The following is a 20,112-nucleotide window of genomic DNA, read 5'->3' as shown; positions in this document are numbered from 1 at the left end:
AGGTGGGTCTAGAGATACTGCTGTGATTTATGTCAGAGAGTGTTCTGCCTGTGTTCTCCTCTAAGAATTTTACAGCACCTAGTCCTACATTTAAGTTTATTAAGGGAAAAGCAAGTAGCATGGGGGCTGCTGGCAAGTAAGTTACAGGGGAGGAACCAGACGATGAAGGGCCTTAATTGCCAGGCCATTATGTTTAGGGTTGGGGGCAGGAAGATTATAGGCAACCAGAGTCCCTCAGTACTCTCTCACATGAGAGAGGTGTGATCAGACACCACAGACACTCCTCCAGATTTAGAGGAGTGGGAAGGAGAGGTGATGATTTGGAGTGAGTGGTACAATTAGAGGGCCATCTGCCACATGTCCGGGAAGGCGTCCCAACATTCCTTACGGGATGCGGTGTATATTCTCCTAGGGCGTCCCCGGTGGCACTAGTGGTAAAGAACCCTCTGGTCAGTGCAGGAGATGCAGGTTTGATCCCTGGATCTGGAAGAGCCACTGGAGTTCAAAATGGCAACCCATGCTAGTGTTCTTGCCTGGAAAATGCCATGGGTAGAGAAGCCTGGTGGGCTACAGTCCATGGGGCCGCAAAGAGCTGGACACAACCGAGCGACTGCATACACGCACACACATATGTTCTGCTACTGATTTTAAGTTAGGTTTGCATTTTCAGTTTGTTTTTCATTTCTGCTACACATTTTTAAACCTTCATCCTGAAGAGCAGAAGGCGCAGTCTTTCTCACTGCTGAACATATGTTAAGCATCTGAGTGTTTCTTGATTAATTCTATAATAAGAGGAAATCATTTCAAATGGATTTGATATGCTTACTTTGAATGTAAAAGTCCCTTTATGCAGGAGAAATGAAAATCAGTATCTGTATAATTAATCCAAAAGATAAGATTCAATTATCTGTTTTTCCAGAGGAACATTAAGTATGGTTCCTGTTTAAATAAGCTAGAGCTGTACTGTCTGAGCAATATGGTAACCACTAGCTACCTTTGGCTCTTGAACATTTCAAATGTGACTTGTCCAAATTAAGATATGCTGTAAGTGTAAATATAATACATACCAGATTTCAGAGACTTAATATGATAAAGTAAAAATATCTCAATAATTATTTTTATGTTGGTGACATATTAAAATAATTTTTTGTATATTGAATTAAATGAATGTAAAAATGGCCAACTTTCACCTCTGTTGTCAGCATAGTATTGTAAGTCCTAGCCAGAACATTTAGGCAAGAAAAAGAAATAACAGGCATCTAAATTGGAAAAGAAAAAGTGAAATTGTTACTGTTTGCAAATTACATGACATTACATAGAGAAAACCCTAACAACTTCACCAAAAACCTGTTAGAACCAATAAATGAATTCAGTGAAGTTGTAGGATACAAAAAATCAATACAAACATTTGTTGTGCTTCAATATACTATAAATTATCAGAAAGAGGAACTAAAAACATTTCATTTACAATTTCATCAAAAAGACTACATAGATATTAAATACCTAAATAAATTTAACCCAGGTGGTGAAAGATCTCCACAATGAAAACTGTAAGACATAGAAGAAATTGAGTAAGACTAAAATAAATGGAAGGGGATGACAGAGGAGGAGATGGTTGAATGACATCACCAACTCAATGGATGTGAGTTTGAGCAGGCTCCGGGAGATGGTGAAGGACAAGGAAGCCTGGTGTGCTGCAGATGGGGTCACAAAGAGTTGGACACGACTGAGTAACTGAACAATAGCAACAAAATAAATGGAAAGATATTCCATTAATAGAAGACTTACTGTTAAAATGTCTACTACTCAGAACAACTGCAGATTCATTGCAGTCCCTATCAAAATTCCAGTGGCACTTTTCACATAAAACAAACAATCATAATTTGTATGGAACCACAAAAGACCTCAAATTACCAGAGCAATGTTAACAAAGCCAGAGGCATCATGATTCCTTATGTATATAACAAAGCTATAATAATCAAACAGTATGATATTGGCATAAAAGAAGACACACAGCAAAGGTAAACCCATGCATATATGGTCAACTAATTTTTGACAATAAAGCCAAGAATACAATGGAGAAAGAAACGCTGTAGGAAAAAGTAGATGGCCACATGCAAAAGAATGAAACTGGACCTGTGTCTTACACCATACACAAAAATGAACTGAAAATGGATTAAAGGTTTTAACATAAGATGTGAACCCATAAAACTCCAAGAAGAAAACGTACAGAAAGAGAGCCTTGCCATTTACTTGGCAATGATTTTTCTTTTGGATGTGACCCCAAAAGCAAAGACAACAGAAGCAAAAAATAACAAATAAGTGGGACTACATTAAACTATAAAAAGCCTCTGTGCAGGAAAGGAAGCCATCTTCTGCAGAGGAAACCGTTAACAAAATGAAAACTCAGCCTACTAAAAGGGAGAAAATATTTGCCAATCATAGATATGGTATTAATGTCTGAAATATATAAAGAACTCATACAACTCAATAGTAAAAATCCAAACAATCCAATTAAAAAATGGGCAGGGGATCTGAATAGCCTTTTCTCCTAATCATCAGGAAACTGCAAATCAAAGCCACAGTCAGTTCCCCTCACACCTGCTAGACTTCTCTTCTTATCAAAAAAGATGGCAAGTGTTGCTGAGGCTGTAGAGAAAAGGGAACCCTTGTGCATTGTGGTGACAGTGTAAATTGGTACAGCCACTATGGAAAGCAGTATTGAGCTTCCTCAACAAATTGAGAATAGCACTTTTATCTAAGCCAGCAGTCCCACTTTGGGGCATTTAATCCAAAGAAAAGGAAAACACCAACTTGAAGGGCTATCTTCACTCTCATGTTCGCTGCAGCATTATTTGCAATAGTCAAGACATGGAAACAACTTTAACAACTTTGTGTCCGTCAATGGATAAATGGATAAAGAAAATGTGAGATTTTATACAGATACACAGGAATATTATTCAGCCATAAAAAGAAGGAAATCTTGCCATTTGTAGCAATATGGATGGACCTTGAGAGCATTATGCTAAGTGAAATGCATCAGACAGAGAAAGAAATACAGGGTGGTCTGATTTATATGTGGAATCTAAAATATGCAATAAAAACCCGTCTCATAGATACAAAGAACATACCGGTGATTGCCAGAAGTCGGGGGGTGGGGCGGAAGGATGGGAGAAATGCGTGAAAGTGATCACAAGGTACAGCCATCAAATAAATAAGTCATGAGGATGTGATAATATAGCATAGTGACTACAGGTAACAATGCATAGTGAGTTGAATATTTGAAACTTGCTAAGAGAGTAGAAGTTTCATGTACTCTACACATCAAAACTGGAAACAGTCTGACTTTCTGCCTTCAAGAAATGAAAAAGCAATATATCAATTTAATTTTTGAGAATTTCCAAGAGCCACCATAATATAAATGCCATTTTATAACAGCATAATATAAATGCTGTTTTAGTAATAATACTCCTACTCAGAGTTCCTATTTTAAAATGTAAATTAGCGATTTTAAATAGAAAGTCTGTCTCACCTATGTATGTACAGACATTTTTTAAATCTGTAGTTCAAAAAATTAAAAGTGTAGAGACCAATCACAGAGAATTGGTTTTAGAGGCAGATGGTTTGCTTTTCTGCTAACAAAACCTGAGTCACATTTTCTTAATGTACAGCCATTACTCTAAATAGGCTGAGCATCTTCAGAGAATAATTGATGGATACAGAGCGTACAGTGGTTCCATTATGTCTGAAATAGTTAATGATGTCCAGTAAGTCTAATTAACTCCTAGAACTTAACCTAATATTCCAGGATGGTAGGGAACCTAGAGATTCATCATAATAGGTTCATTAAACATGTGTCTGTATGGAAGAGACAGTATTCCTTTAAGTCTTGAGAGCGGTTTTATTGGTCTCACTAAGTCATCCACTTACCCTACTCTGTCAGGCTACTGACAGTTCTGCACTTCAGGGAAAAAGACCAGCATCCGTCCTTTTTTTTTTTTTTATTTTTAGAGCTCTTCAAAGTATTGCTTTAACCTCCCTTAGTAACATGTGTCTAACAACTTTTATGATCATCATAGCCTGTGGATTTAACCTCTTGAGCTTCATTCTCCTCATCTGTAAATTGCAGATAAAAACCTGCTGTACCTTGAACACAGTAAGTGCTCAGATAATGTCTTGAGTGAAGGAGAATCACTCCATCTGAAATACCACTTCTTTGCCAAGCATCTCCCAGACAAAGCTTGTTCACTTCCTTCTCCTTCACTCCCTCAGTTTTATTGGATTTTAGATATGTTTGCATTACCTTTTAAATAATTTCTTAAACTTACAGATTTGGGGGAAGCCAGGCTTCTGGGGGATGGGATGTCTGTGGCCTCCCATTAGAATATACAACCCATTTTGGCTCCAACCTCATTAGCTCCTGCCTCACGCTTCCATCCTATCTCCTGAATCAGACTATATACACATCTTTACCTGTTAGTAAAAGGTAAAGTCCTCGAAGGCACACACATTCATGTCTGTATCCTTAGTGCCAGCACAGGCACTTCATAATTACATGTCAAACACGTAAGTTTATACATGTATGCAGATGACACCTGAAACGATTTTAAGTACCACACATAACCTAGCCTGGCAGAGTTTATCTCATTTTGTCTGTCAGCTGGCTATAAACTAGTAGCTGAATTAAGACATTTGCTAATTGTTCAAATCATGATATCTTTTTTTAAAAATTTATTTTAAAAGACTGTTAAGGTAGGAGAGGAAATTCTGATCTTATTGGCAGAATAACAGAAGAAAGCAAAAGGGATGAAAATGTTAGAACTTTGACTATATAATCTGTACAGCTTCTCTATGAAGTAGACATATTTGTTCACACTTTGCACATATGAGGAAACTGAAGTTGGAAAGGTAAATAACCAAGTTGATAGAACTAGAGAGTGGGAGAGCCATGATTTAATCCTAGGTCCGACCTACTAACTCATGAAGGGGCTCATAGGTTTTGACAGCGAGCTGCCTCCTTGGGGGCACCTAAGCAGAACAGCCTCACAGGTGCAGAGGGATCAAGTGCTTGCCGCTCTCGCTTTCCCATGCTCGAGTGCTTCAGGCCTCCACAGGACTCCTTTACACACTGTCACCCACTTCAGAGGTGCTTCCCCAGTGGCTCAGCGGCAAAGAATCCGCCTTCAGTGCAGGAGATGCAGGTTTGACCCCTGGGGCAACCCACTCCAGTGTTCTTGCCTGGAGAATCCAATGGACAGAGGTACCTGACGGGCTACAGTCCATAGGGTTGCAAAGAGTTGAACATGACCTAAGTGACTAGCATGCATGCACTCACCCACTTCAAAAGAACACAGCCTCACTCTGTTACTTACAGAAGTAAGGTGGGCTGGCATCCAGGGCAAATGGCCCTCCTTCCCTCCAGCTGACAGGAAGAGAGCTGAATATTTGAATTCTGCCAATTTGCCAACCTCGGCTTTGCAGTCTTCTGTCTTTCCAGCTTTGGAGAAAAGCTGTGGAACATCTCTGAGAGCAATAGAATATTAAGTGCCTAGTTCTCATCCTTTGCTCCAGGAAAGAAAAGTTTGAGATAATGAATGAAAATTATAAAATCAATTTTAATGTTGCCCATATTTTTCACTTCTATTTCTCTAAAACATGAAAGTCTCAAAAGTCAGACTATGCTTCTGTGTTCCATACTATAATTTACATTAAATTTCACTGGAAGAGGAATTTAACCGGTCCTCACAAGCCAATATTCTTATTATCATTAGACTACGGGTTTTCCTTAAAACAGTTGACGGTGATGTCTTTGAAGCAAATAGATAAGGCGCAACTTTTATATTTAAACAGAGCAAGCACGTTTAGGTTATGTTTATCACATATTACATGGTTGCTTATAGTTTCACATACAGCTATCACTTTTATTTTTTGTCTACAGTTAAAAACAGGCTGACTGGTTGTCTTAGAACAACTATATTTAGTTCCTCTGTACTCCGTACAAACAAAAATGGAAAAAATTTTGAATTTGAGTGTTTTAAATGTTGACTTGAAATTAAGTGTTCAGCCAGCCAGTCCTCTGGGGTAGAAATGAAAGAGGAATCTGTGGAGTGACATCGTGAAGATGGAAACATGGGTCATTCCCCACTTCAGTCGCCTTCTCAAGAAGCCCTAACAACTATCCACAGACAAGACACCATTGTGACAGTCCTAGAATGCAAGGGTGAGGCTGAAGCACCCTCCTGCACACGGGAAACTGGAGCCCGTCCTCCAGCCCCACCTACAGTGCTGCTTGAGCAGAGAACGGGACCAGTGTGGCTCACCTTCTGCACTGGCCAGAGAATCGGGCGCACGTCCAGGTCCTTAAACAATGGGCTGCGCTGACTGTGGGGCCCATTCAGCTGTCCTGGTCAGGCAGGCGAGCTAATTCATAACCACCGCTGCTGACAAGCACAGTACCCAGCCCTGACCATCCAGGCAGCCTGACCGGAGAACCCAGGCAACCGCAGAGCCCCCTCCAAAAGCCTCACGTGGCCAGAGAACCAAGCCAGCAGTCCCGTCCAGCCACAGCACACACCCTACAACTTCAGAGCTCAGGTGTGGCCTTGCCCACAAAGACCACCTTGATGGCAAGCCCCACCTGTCCAAGGGGTCTACCCGCTCCCATGTCCACAATCCCAAGCTGAGCTGACTGGAAGGACTGTCTGCCAAATGTAACCTGTTAAGTCTAGAAGATGAGACTGTTTACTCAAATGTGCAAATACCCATGTAAGAAACCAGGGATCGGGGAAAATCAGGTAAACATAATAGTACCAGTGGAATCTATTACAGTAAAATGCCAATAAATGACCCTAAGGAAGTGGAAATCCACGAAATCCAAAGAATTCAGAATGATCCTCTTAAAGAAGTTTAGTGAACTATAAGAAGACAGATAATGAAATCGGGTGGGGGGGGGCAAAGCATGAACAAAATGAGATCAACAAAAAATAGGAACCATCAAAAATAAACCAAACAGAAGTCCTCGATCTAAAGAATATAATGACCGAACTCAAAAACTTTAGTAGAGAGCTTTAAAATCAGAAATGACCATGCAGCAGAAAGAAGCAATGACAGGGCATTTGGAACTATCCCATCAGAGGAAAAGAGCTGAAGAAAGCCTATGTGATTTACAGGACACCATCAAAAGAAACAATGTCTGCATTGTGCACCCCAGGAGGATAAAGGGGCAGGAAATGTATAAAAGCAATGTGTGCTGGGCTTAGTTGCTCCGTCAAGTCCGACTCTGTGAATCCATGGACTGTAGCCCACCAGGCTCCTCTGTCCATGGGGATTCTCTAGGCCAGAATACTGGAGTGGGTTGTCATGCCCTCCTCCAGGGGATCTCCCCAAGCCAGGGATCAAACCCAGGTCTCCTGCATTGCAGGCAGATTCTTTACCATCTGAGCCACAAGGGAAGCCCATATAAAGCAATACTTGCTGAAAAATAAGGAAAGAAATGGATATTTGGATTCATGAGGCCCAAAGGACACCAGACATCAATAGAATGACCCAAATAGTTCTAAAAGTCAATGACAAAAAAGACTTCAACGCAGCGAGAGAAAGGAACACATTATATTTAAGGGAATGCCCATAAGGGGCAGATTGCTCAAAAGAAATTTTTCAGGCCAGGAGAGAATAGGATAATATATTCAAAATATTGGAAGAAAAAAATCTGTCAACAATTCTATACCGGGCAAAGCTGTCCTTCAGAAATGAAGGCATACTTGCCTGAACAAACAAAAGCTGAATGAGTTTATCACCACTAGGCCTGCCTTACAAGAAATGCTAAAGGGAGTTCTTCACGCAGAAATAAAATAATGCTTATTTACATCATAAAACCAGATGAACATGGGTATATAACTTCCTGGTATTGGTAAATAATCAAGTCAGATTATTTAATATGGTAACAGTGGCACATAATTCTCTTACAACTCTGGTTTAAAAGTTTTAAAAAATGTATTAAGAAGCTATAACTTCTATAGTTGTTACTGTATACACAATATAAAAAGTATGTAAACTGTAACATTTGACAGAGGACGAAGTAAATTGTAATTGCAGAAATGCTGTTGAAGTTAAGTTGTCATCAGCTTAAAACAGGGTATCATAATGGTAAGATGGTTTATGTAAGGCTCATAGCAACCACAGAGGAAAAGCTTGTTACACAAAAGATCATGAAAAAGTGAAAGTGCACCAGTACAAAAAGTCATCATCACAAAAAAAGGCAGCAGGATAAGAAGCAAGGAACAGAGGAGCTACAAAACAGCAAAATAACAAAATGGCAATGGTGAGTCCTCCAGCGATAAGTACTTTATTTCAATCAAAGACACAGAATTGGCTGACTGACTTAAAAAAGCAAAATAAAAAAATATACTGCCTACAAAAAGGTTCACTGTAAAGACACAGGCTGAGACTGAAAGGATGGGAAAAGGCAGTTCAAGCAGACGATAGCCAAGAAAACAGAGGTAGCATTGCTGCCCCCAGATTTGGCTTTTTCTACCCACCGAAGTCGAATAAGAATTACGGAGACAGTCTGGACGAAATAGAAAGGTGCCTTTAAATTCTCAGGCAGCGGAGAGGGGAACACAGTAGGCTTCTCCCTCAAGAAATGTGCCCCCCATGAGGAGTCGAGGGGCTTATATAAGCTGAAGGATGTGCCCCCCACCATGAGGAGTCTAGGGGCTTATATGAGCTGAAGGCCCGCTGTCAGGAGTCAGCAGTGAGGAACAACAGTGTTTGGATCTTGTCTTCTTCCTCTTGCACTGTTTCAAAACCAGTCATAGACCGGTGTCAGCACCCCAGTAGCTGAATCTGATGATTCCGTGGCTCTGCAGCCTTCTTTCTGATGGGTAACTACAAGACAAGAGACTGCTGTAAAGATGAGCACCAGCTACAGGGAGTATTTGGCACAGAGTCAAAGAATAATAGGTGTGAAATGTATAGCTCATTCAGAGTTAGGGGACAGAATAGCAAACTTAGTTATAGACATTCAGAGTTAGGAGCAGATAAAGTAAAAACCAAAAACTACGAATGTTCAGGCCTTGCTCACTGTTCTGTTTATCTTCTTTGATCTCAAGAAAGGGAAAGAAAAGAGGAATTAAGTTTTTATTTTCCTTTCCACTGCAAGAGTAGCCATACTCATATCAGGAAAAATAGACACTAAGCTAATTCCATTTGAGCTGTTTCAAATCCTGAAAGATGATGCTGTGAAAGTGCTGCACTCAATATGCCAGCAAATTTGGAAAACTCAGCGGTGGCCGCAGGACTGGAAAACGTCAGTTTTCATTTCAGTCCCAAAGAAAGGCAATGCCAAAGAATGCTCTAACTACTGCACAATTGCACTCATCTCACACACTAGTAAAGTAATGCTCAAAATTCTTCAAGCCATGCTTCAGCAATACATGAACCGTGAACTTCCAGATGTTCAAGCTGGATTTAGAAAAGACAGGAACCAGAGATCAAATTGCCAACAGCTACTGGATCATCAAAAAAGCAAGAGAGTTCCAGAAAAACTTCTGCTTTATTGACTACGCCAAACCCTTTGACTGTGTGGATCACAATAAACTGTGGAAAATTCTGAAAAAGATGGGAATACCTGACCTGCCTCCTGAGAAATCTGTATGCAGGTCAGGAAGCAACAGTTAGAACTGGACATGGAACAACAGACTGGTTCCAAATCAGGAAAGGAGTAAGTCAAGGCTGTATATTGTCACCCTGCTTACTTAACTTCTATGCAGAGTACATCATGCAAAATGCCAGGCTAGATGAAGCACAAGCTGGAATCAAGACTGCTGGGAGAAATATCAATAACCTCAGAAATGCAGATGACACCACCCTTATGGCAGAAAGTGAAGAATAACTAAAGAGCCTTTTTATGAAAGTGAAAGAGGAGAGTGAAAAAGTTGGCTTAAAGCTCAACATTCAGAAAACTAGGATCATGGCATCGGGTCCCATCACTTCCTGGCAAATAGATGGGGAAACAGTGGAAACAGTGAGAGACTTTATGTTTTTGGGCTCCAAAATCACTGCAGATGGTGACTGCAGCCATGAAATTAAAAGACGCTTGCTCCTTGGAAGAAACCTATGACCAACCTAGACAGCATATTAAGAAGCAGAGACATTAGTTTGCCAATAAAAGTCCGTCTAGTCAAAGCTATGGTTTTTCCACTATGGATGTGAGAGTTGGACTATAAAGAAAGCTGAGTGCCATAGAATTGATGCTTTTGAACTGTGGTGCTTGAGAAGACTCTTGAGAGTCCCTTGGACTGCAAAGAGATCCAACCAGTCCATCCAATCAGTCCTGAATATTCATTGGAAGGACTGATGCTGAAGCTGAAACTCCAATACTTTAGCCATCTGATGCGAAGAAGTGACTCATTGGGAAGACCCTGATGCTGGGAAGGATTGAAAGCAGGAGAAGAAGGGGATGATAGAGGATGAGATGGTTGGAGGGCATCACCAACTCAATGGACATGAGTTTGAGTAAGCTCCGGGAATTGGTGATGGACAAGGAAGCTTGGCATTCTGCAGTCCTTGGGGTTGCAAAGAGTCAGACACGACTGAGAAACTGAACTGAACTGAAGCTAAAAATGATAAAAAGAATATCACTATATAACAATAAAGGGGTCACTCCATCAAGAAGATACACCAATTGTAAATGTTTAGGCACCCACCCAACATTAGAGCACCTAACTATATAAAACAGAACTACAAGGAGAAACAGACAGAAATAAACAACAAATAGTTGGGGACTTCAATGCCCCATGGTTAATAATGGGGGCTTCCTGGTGGCTCAGCTGGTAAAGAATACACCTGCAATGTGGGAGACCTGGGTTTGATCCCTGGGTGGGGAAAATTCCCTGGAGAAGGGAAAAGCTACCCACTCTAGTATTCTGGCCTGGAGAATTCCATGGACTATACAGTCCATGGGGTCACAAAGACAGATCATCTAGACAGAAAATCAGTAAGGAAACAATGAATTTTAACAACACTTGACTAAGTTGTAACAGACATACACAGAATATTGGGTCTAATAACTGCAGGATATACATTCTTCTCAAGTACACTCAGAACATCTTCTAGCATGATCATATGTTAGGCCACAAAACAAGTTTTAGCAAATTCACAGAGACTGAAATCTTATCAAATATCTTCTCTGACCACAATGGTATGAAACTGGAAATCATAACAGAAGGAAAACTAGAAAACTTGTGAATACATGGAAGTTAAATACTTAACACTGTCCTGAAAAACCAATAGATCAAAGATGAAAGTAAATGAAAAAAAGTATCTTGAGACAATTGAAAACAGAACCAAAACATACAGACTTATAAGGTACAGCAAAAGTAGGTCTCAGAGGAAAGTTTATATCTATAAATGTGTACCTCAAGAAAATAGATCTCAACCTTTTACACCTCAAGAATCTAGAAGATGAAGAACAAACTAAGCCTAAAGTTAGGCAGAAAAGAAAATAGACTTTAGAACATTAAAAAATGAAACAGAGACCAGAAAACCAATTGGGAAAAAATTAATAAAACTAAGGTCTGGCTCTGTGAAAAAATAAATATTTGTTTATTGAGATAAACCAAGGGGAAGAGGGAGATTTTCTGATAATATAGAAATACAAAGGTTCATAAAGAAGCTTCAGTTAACAACCATACACCAACAACAAAAACAGTAGATAAATTACTAGATACACAGAACCTATCATGACTCAATTAGGAAGAAATAGAAAATCTGAACAAGCCAGTTACTAGGAGAGTATTGAATCAGTGATCAAAAATCTCCTGAAAAAGAAGAGTCCAGGGCCAGATGTCTTCTCACGGATACATTTTACCAAACATTTGAAGAATAATTAACACCAATCCTCAAAATATCCAAAAAGTATCGAAGAAGAGAGAACACTTCCAAACTGTTGTCACAAGGCTAGCATTTCCCTGACACCAAAGCCAGGTAAGGACACCTCAACAAAACAAAGCTACAGACCAATATCCCTGATAAACATAGGTGCAAAATTTTTCAACAAAACCGCCAACCCAATTTAGCAGCACATTAAAAGGATCATACACATTGACCAAGCAGGATTCATTCCCGGATGCAAGAATAGTTCAACATGTGCATACCAATAAATTCAATATGTCACACTAACAAAATGAAAGATAGAAATCATATGATTATCTCAATAGATGCAGGAAAAGTTTTGACATAATTTAACATCCGTTCATGATAAAAAGTCTCAACAAACTAGCTGTAGGAAAGAGATGCACCTCAGTATATAAAGGAAGGCCCTGTATATCAAGCCCCACCTAACACCATCCTCAAAGGTGAAAGACTGAGGACTTTTCCTCTAGGATCAGGAACAAGACAAGGATGCCCACTCTCATCACTTCTCGTCAACAGCACTGGAAGTCCAAACCAGAGAAATCAGGCAAGAAAAACAAAAGTCTTCCAAACTGGACAGAAGACATAAATTTGTTTGTAAATGACATGATTTTATGTATAAAAAGCCTAAACACTCAATCAAAAAGCAGATCAATGAATTCAGTAAAGTTGCAGGATATGAAATTCAAGATACATAAATCAAAAATTTATCTATATACTAACAATGACTTATCCGGGGGAAAAAAACTCTCATTTACAATAGTATCAAGAACAGTAAAATACTTAGCAATAAATTTAACCAAGACAATGAAAGATCTCTACATTGAGAACTATAATACAGATGAAAGAAATTGAAGAGTAAAATAAATGAAAAGACACTCCATGATCATGCATTGAAAGAATATTGTTAAAATATCTGTACTACTCAAAGCCACCTATAGATTCAGTCGCCGTCAAGATTCCAATGGCATTTTTACAGAAGAAAAAAAAAATCCTAAAATTCATATGAAACTACACAAAAACCCTGAATAGCCAAAGCAATACTGAGAAAAAAAAACAACAATGCTGGAGACATCACAGTTCCTGAATTCAAACTATACTATATAAAGATAGAATGATAAAAGCATTGCACTTAGTCACTCAGTGTCCAACTCTTTGCAACCCCATGGACTGTAGCCCGCCAGGCTCCTCTGTCCATGGGGATTCTCCAGGCAAGAATACTGGAGTGAGTTGCCATGCCCTCCTCCAGGGGATCTTCCCAACCCAGGGATCAAAACAGGTCTTCTGCATTGCAGACGGATTGTTTACCATCTGAGCCACCAGGGAAACAATAAAAGCATTATGCTACTGGTATAAAAAGATACATAATCCAATGAAGCAGAATTGAGAACCAATGCATAAACAGTGAGCTAATACAAAAAGAGAGCCAAGAAAACTCAGTGGAGAAAAGCTAATAAATGGTGCTGGGAAATTGGATATTCACATGTAAAAGAGTGAAATTAGATCCCTATTTTTACATCACTCACCGAAAATTAACTCATAAAGGATTAAGACATTAAATAAAACCATAAAACTCCTAGAAGAAAACAAGAATAATGCTTCCTGACATGGGTCTTGGCAATGATTTTTTACATATGCTGTCTAAAGCATAGGCAGCAAAATAAAAAACAAGTGGGACTACATCAAACTAAAAAGCTTCTGCACAGCAAAAGAAACAATAACAAAACACAAAGACAACCAAAGCAATGGGATTAGACATTTGCAAATCATACTGAGAAGGGGTTAATATTCAAAATATATAAAGAACTCCTAGAACTGAAAAAACACCAATGGTCAAAGGACCTGAATAAACATTTTTCCAAGAAGACATACAGAAGGCCAATAGACGTATGAAAAGGGTAGTTTACATCACTAATCAGGGAAATTAACTCAAAACCACACCAAGTTATCACCTTATACCTATTAGACTGGCTGTCATCAAAAAGACAAAGGAACAAATTCTGGAGAGGACATGGAGAGAAAGGAACCTTTGTGCACTGTTTGTGGGAATGTAAATTGGTACAGCCACCATGCAAAACTGTATGGAGGTTTCTCAAAATTAAACATGAATCTACCATATTACCAGCAATCCCATTTCTGGGTGTATATGCAATGGAAGCAAAATCCCTTCATCCAAAGATAACTGCACTCCTATCTTCATTACAGCATTACTTACAATAGCTAAGATATGGAAACAAGCTAAGTGTCCATCAACAGACAGATAAAGAAAATGTGGCGTATAGTGGAATACTGTTGAGTCATAAAAAGGAAACTCTGCCATTGGCAACAGGATGAACAGACCTTGAGGGTATTATGCTAAGTGGAATAAGAAAGATAAATACTGTGTGATCTCACTTATACATGGTATCTGAAAGACTCAGATTCATAGGAAAAATATCAGATTTGTGATTGCCAGACTCAGGGAGTGGAGAGAATGAGATAAAAGTGATCAGAAGATACAGACTTCCAGTTATAAGATAAATAAGTACTGACTATGTAATATACAACATGGTGAGAATCCTTGCCAATGCTGTATGGTATATTTGAAAAGTGGTAAGAGAACAGACATTATAAAGTTCTCATCACAAGGGAGAAAATGTAATTATATAAGGTAATGGGTGTTAACTAAACTTACTTTGTAAATCATTTCATACTATATGCACAGGTCATTATATGTGCTATACATGTTAAATTTATACAGTATTATATGTCAGTTTTCTCAAAACTAGAGGAAAAAATAGTAAGTAATTTGTTTTATTGCTGTCTACAGGAAGTTATCTCTCTGCCAATCTTATGTATTTTATTTCATGACTGACCCTCAGACACTTAGGGAGAGGGGAGTTCAGTATTAATTTCAAATACTTCATTAAAATTTTTTCTTTTCTTCTAAAAGAGACTTGAATGTTTTGTCTAAGAGCATAATTCTTTGAAAAAAACATACTCCAAAATAACTGTAGTGACAGAGTAAACGGAATTTCATGATTTTGTGTATTCAGTTTATCTTTGTTTTCTATCATTTTTATTCTACTTTTCATAGAGGTGGAGACAAATGAATTTCATTGTAACCTTACCATTAAGTGTAACCATTGTTATGGACTGAGTGTTTGTGTCCCCCTAAATTCATATATTGAAGCCATAATCCCCAATGTGACAGTATTTGGAGCTGGAGCCTTTTGGAGATAATGAGAACCTCATGGGACCCTCATGATGGGATTAGCACCCTGACAAAAAGAAGAGGTAGGAGAGTTCCCCACCATGTGAGAAGACAGCAGGAAGGCAGCTATCTGTAAACCGGCCAGGAAGAGGGGGTCTTACCAGAACCAGCCATGCTGGTACCCTGATCTGGGACTTTCCAAGCCTCTGAAATCGTGTCTGCTATTTAAACCACTCAGCCTATGCATTTTGTTATAGCACCCAAAACCAACTAAAACATGTTTAATAACTGATCCTGGTGGAATTGTAAACATTGCAGAAAAAAAGAAAACGTGATTTATAAGTTTGGGTAAAAATGGCCTTAACTCAGATATTTCATGCAAAGTAAAAACTGTATATTCTCATATCCTAATAAAGCTATTTCAGTTCTTTTCCTATTTAAAAATTATTTAGGATGCAACAATGTCTTAGAAAAAACAATATATATAATATAGTTGTCTACCCAGGATAATCCAAAGTCCCTACTCTGCCTTCAGAAAGGAATTTGTGTGCAGCAGCAAACTAGAGAAGTACTTTTGTACTCCTGTTCTTTGAGCCCAAGTGCAAACTAGGATTTTAACCTAATTAGTCACCAGAATCTTAAACGCACTGTGTTGAGTCCAGGTGGGTTGTGTGTACCCACTGTTTCACTGGGGAGTTTCCAACTCTAAAGCTAGTCCTCTGAAGCCCCCTAAATTGCCTTTCTGAATAAATGGTATGAAATGTGTGAACTGTTCCCCAACCTTTAGGAGAACAAGGCTTCTTTCCTTAACAGACTTCCTGTGACTCCCTCCACAACCATCACCCTCACCCTCTGTATATGTAATTATGCCTGGATTTGTAAATTTAATGTGTATGTTTATTCATATCATTCAGAAACCTCATCTAAGAAAAGCTCCAGATTACTGGAGAGGCAGAAACACTGAATTGCCTTTTAGGGCAACAGTCCCAGGAGGTTGACTCTGCGTTCCTGCAGTTTCAGTTTGTAACCTCCTGTTTGCATTAGTAAACGTGTTGACAACTATGAAAAAGAAATAGTTTGACTTTTAATAAGTAAACTGTGTGAACTGGTAATACTGATGATATATTATCCTATAATACTGTTTCCAAATTTTTAAATTGCCTTTTCAAGATTTCCTCAGAAGGATAACAGGCTCCCTCTAGCGGGGAGTGACCATTATAATTGAATTATTTTTATTTACTTCAAAGCTGTGCAACTTCATAGTCGCACTTTGTTGGAAGGAAAAGAGGCCTTTTCTGGCTCTTGACATTTGTTTATTTCTCTGCGTAACGTTTATTTTTCCCTTTCTGATTTCTTCTGATTATATCAGGACATGTTGACAGGACAGTCACGATTTAGTCATGTCGATAATGTGAACTGCTCTTTTATAAGCAAAGAGAAATGAGGTTACCAGTGGATTCCTACATGTTAACTTCAGCAAACTTTTGTTAGGAAATAAATATATATATAGTTGTGTACAGATTTATGTAATTTATAAATATATAAATTTTAATAATACAACGTAACTCCAAAACCTTTATTTTGACAATTAAGTAATGACCTGGGAGTCTGCTTTTTGACCTCTGAGTTCCGATTAATTTTACACAAAGTGAGACTTGTTCACTTTGGCTTGTCTTTCTTTATGAGGAAAAAAACAACCAAAATCCTCTACTTTTTTTTTTTTAATAATTAGCTTTCTGTCCCATATCATTTATACTTGAAACTAAAACTGCCTTTTTATAGAGCTTAATTAAATATAAAAATGTTAATTCTGAATCATCAAAAAAAATTAAAATTGCACCCAGGCAAGGAAGTAAGTAACCTATTACAGAAATGGATGTTGGTTTTACAATTGGTAAAGAAGAAAAAAAACACTTTACTGAAATTTAGTGTTGAGACTGACATATCCCCCAAACAGATAAATAACCTGTAGCCAACTCTAGGAGGAGTGGTCACAGCAAGTTATAGGAACTTTCAGCTGTAGAATCCCACTTACAGATCATCTATTAATTCCAAGTGTGTGCCTAATGGCTTTTTGGTAACTCTGAACAGTCACTCTACACTGGAGGGAAGTCGGCTCTCACCAAGCCTGTGTTTTCTTACATTCTTACAGCACATCAGACGCTCAGCTTTGGAACACTAGTCAGCACTTCGAACACCTACGACGGATCTGGTGTTGTGGCTGTGGAGACGGACCGTCCCCTGCTCTGGACCATGGCCGTAAAACTCTGACAAGCACTTACCTCCGTCGCTGTGCCTCTGACATACCTCATTTGCCAACAACATCATGCTCAACAAGAACAGTCCACCTGGGCTGGCAGGATCTAAACCTGTCCCCTGGGAGGCCCGCTAGTTTTAAAGACTTTTCATGTTCTGATCATGCAGGGAGCGCTATAAATGACAGATTTCAGTTTTACTCTGACCAGGGAAGGGGGGAGGATCGTCATTATTTAAAGTAAATATGCTCTGTTAGATTCAGTTGGAAAACTAACATGGGTCATCTCACTCTCAAGTTCAGTCCTGATCACTCTTATTAATCACTTCAGGTACCCCCAGAAAACGGCTTGTAATTTTGAAGCTGAGAAAGCTCTGAGGTTCCGTGGTGTCCAGCACATACACCTCCTCCTATTGATCCTTAAATGCTTGCTTCTATCTCATAATGTTATCTCTCTCAGTCTTATGTGGATTCCCTTTCACTGAAAAATAGAATTCCTTCTAGCTTGGGATGCTAGAACCGCACCATTTTATTCTGACCTTAACAGTTTGGGGTGTTATCTTTTAATGATAAATAAAAAATCACTAGCCTGATTATTAAAATTTAAAACAAGCAGAACCCACCCAGCTGCTTTACATGACACAAACCCAGTGCTGCTGCAAAGAATGAGAGTGGCTTCTCTCTTTGGTGCTACGACAGAGGGAGGGTCACGTTGTAAGTGGAGAAAAGTGGGGCCCGTTGAACTAGCATGCAGCTGTGCATAATCATTAGAGATCATTTTTAAATTATTTATGCAAATCCATGTGAAACTGAATCCAGATGTGAAATAAAAATATTTAGTTATCAACATGCCTGTCTGTGGTCAGTTTTTCAAGAAGACAATCCATTTTCTCATCTGTATTTTATGATGACCAATGTTTCTTAATCAGTGTTACATACCCACCCCCCAAAAAAAACTCCTCAAAGGTTGACTCACAGCTGCAGTTCTTCACACACCTGATTTTCGAGGGCAGCCCAGGGTGGTGGTGAATACTTTCTCTAGCCTCCACGGAAGTTAGTTTCTAGAGCCCGCGTGCTACGTGTTCACACTTAAATCTCTCTGGACCTGTTGCTGCAGCTATAACATGGGGATTCCAGGTAGCATCTATCTTGTCAGACTTAGGAAGGAGGGACAGGTTAAACTGCCTTCAAAGATCGTTGCACATGCGAGAGAAAAAAGAACCAACAGAGGAAAAGAACTAGTTCCACGGTAGAGAAAGTGCTGAAAGTGCATTCTCCAGGCAAGAGTACTGGTGTGGGTTGCCATTTCCTTCTCCGGGGGATCTGCCCAACGCAGGGATCGAACCCACGTCTCTTCTGTCTCCAGGTAGATTCGGTACCACTGAGCCACCAGGGAAGCCCATACTTCCTACTTCAATTTAAAAAGCTTAAAAAAAAAAAAAAAAAAAAAAAGCTCAGTCAAGCACCAACTCCTTCGTTGACTCATGTAACTGAGAACCATCAACAGGAAAGGTGGAAAAGGAAATGGCAACCCACTCAGTATTCTTGCCTGAAGAACTCCATGGACCGAGGAGCCTGGCAGGCTATAGTCCATGGGATTGCAAAGAGTCGGACACGACTGAGTGACTGACCAACAGAAAACAGACCTGCAAACCACTTCCCACCCTAAAGGACGACACTAGAAATCGGGGTGGAGCAGTGGGAGAGGGCGTGACCTTCCCAGCACCAGTTACTGATTTCTGGTTCACTGGCCATTCCAGGCTCAGCTGTCATCTAGTCATTACTAAAGATGTATTCACAGCCTATGAAATATGAAAGTATGTCCACTGTTCTAAGATTTTCCTGCAAGAGGCTCATGCCCTATGTACCCTGAAAATCTTCCAGCGATAGTAAGTGGGTGCTTGGCGAGAAGAATATAGTTGGCTGGGGAGGTTGAGGGGAACAAAAGCACTGAGATTTATCCCAGACTCCCCATTGGAGGCCTCCCCCACAAGGCTTCTCTCCTGATCCCGCCAGGCTGCTGGAGAGCTAGGCATTTGGCCCCTCTTGCCTGGAAAATTTCCATGGACTGAGAAGCCTGGTAGGCTACAGACCATGGTGTCGCAAAGAGTCGGACACGACTGAACGACTTTACTTCACTTACCCCTTAAGCGTCCCAAAGGGCAATTTCATGTGTTTCCTCACCACATCACTGCTTCCCTGGTGGTTCAGTGGCAAAGAATCCGCCTGCCAATGCAGGAGATGTGGGTTCAATCCCTGGCTCAGGAAGATCCCCCAGAGGAGGAGGAAATGATAACCTGCTCCAGTATTCCTGCCTGGGAACTCCCATGGACAGAGGAGCCTGGTGGGCTACAGTCCATGGGGTCAGAGTCAGGCTGGACTGAACACATCACATCATTCAAACAAGGACTCACTGTTCTTACACTAACTCGGGGACTGATGGTGACCTCAGGGGCCCCCCATGAACTTTCCGAGCCGCCCCAGGCAGCCCTCCTGCCCCCCTTATTAATCCAGATCCTGACCTCCCACTTGCAGCCGGAAGAGCAGCCGGAAGCCAGGCTCTGCCAGGAAAGTGGCCTGTGCTCTTTGCCCCTTTTGACTTCACTCTGCTGCTGCATTACACGAGTCAGATTGGGAGCCTTTGTGACTCTAGGGATGCTCACCCCAAAATGCCCTCTGGCTGCCTGAGTCACTGAGTAGTGAAAACACACTAGGATCATTTCTCTTCGGGTGGCTGGAACATCTGAGGATG

General features: G+C 39.9%; 1 protein-coding gene across 6 annotated transcripts in view; it reads left to right on the top strand.

The window, feature by feature from the left end:
- TPK1 (thiamin pyrophosphokinase 1) overlaps positions 1–18,207 on the top strand; it is a 392,694-nt gene extending 374,487 nt beyond the window's left edge. For all 6 annotated transcript variants that reach the window (XM_012177322.4, XM_004008152.5, XM_027968907.2 and 3 more), the window contains one exon: positions 17,259–18,207. In XM_012177322.4, the coding sequence (XP_012032712.3) occupies positions 17,259–17,377 (119 nt within the window). In that variant the 3' untranslated portion in view covers positions 17,378–18,207. The remainder of the gene's footprint in view (positions 1–17,258) is intronic.
- Positions 18,208–20,112: the final 1,905 nt, after the last annotated feature.

Source organism: Ovis aries, chromosome 4 (genome assembly GCF_016772045.2).
Source record: "Ovis aries strain OAR_USU_Benz2616 breed Rambouillet chromosome 4, ARS-UI_Ramb_v3.0, whole genome shotgun sequence".
Lineage (NCBI taxonomy): Eukaryota > Metazoa > Chordata > Mammalia > Artiodactyla > Bovidae > Ovis > Ovis aries.
This window is presented reverse-complemented; position numbering and strand designations above follow the sequence as displayed.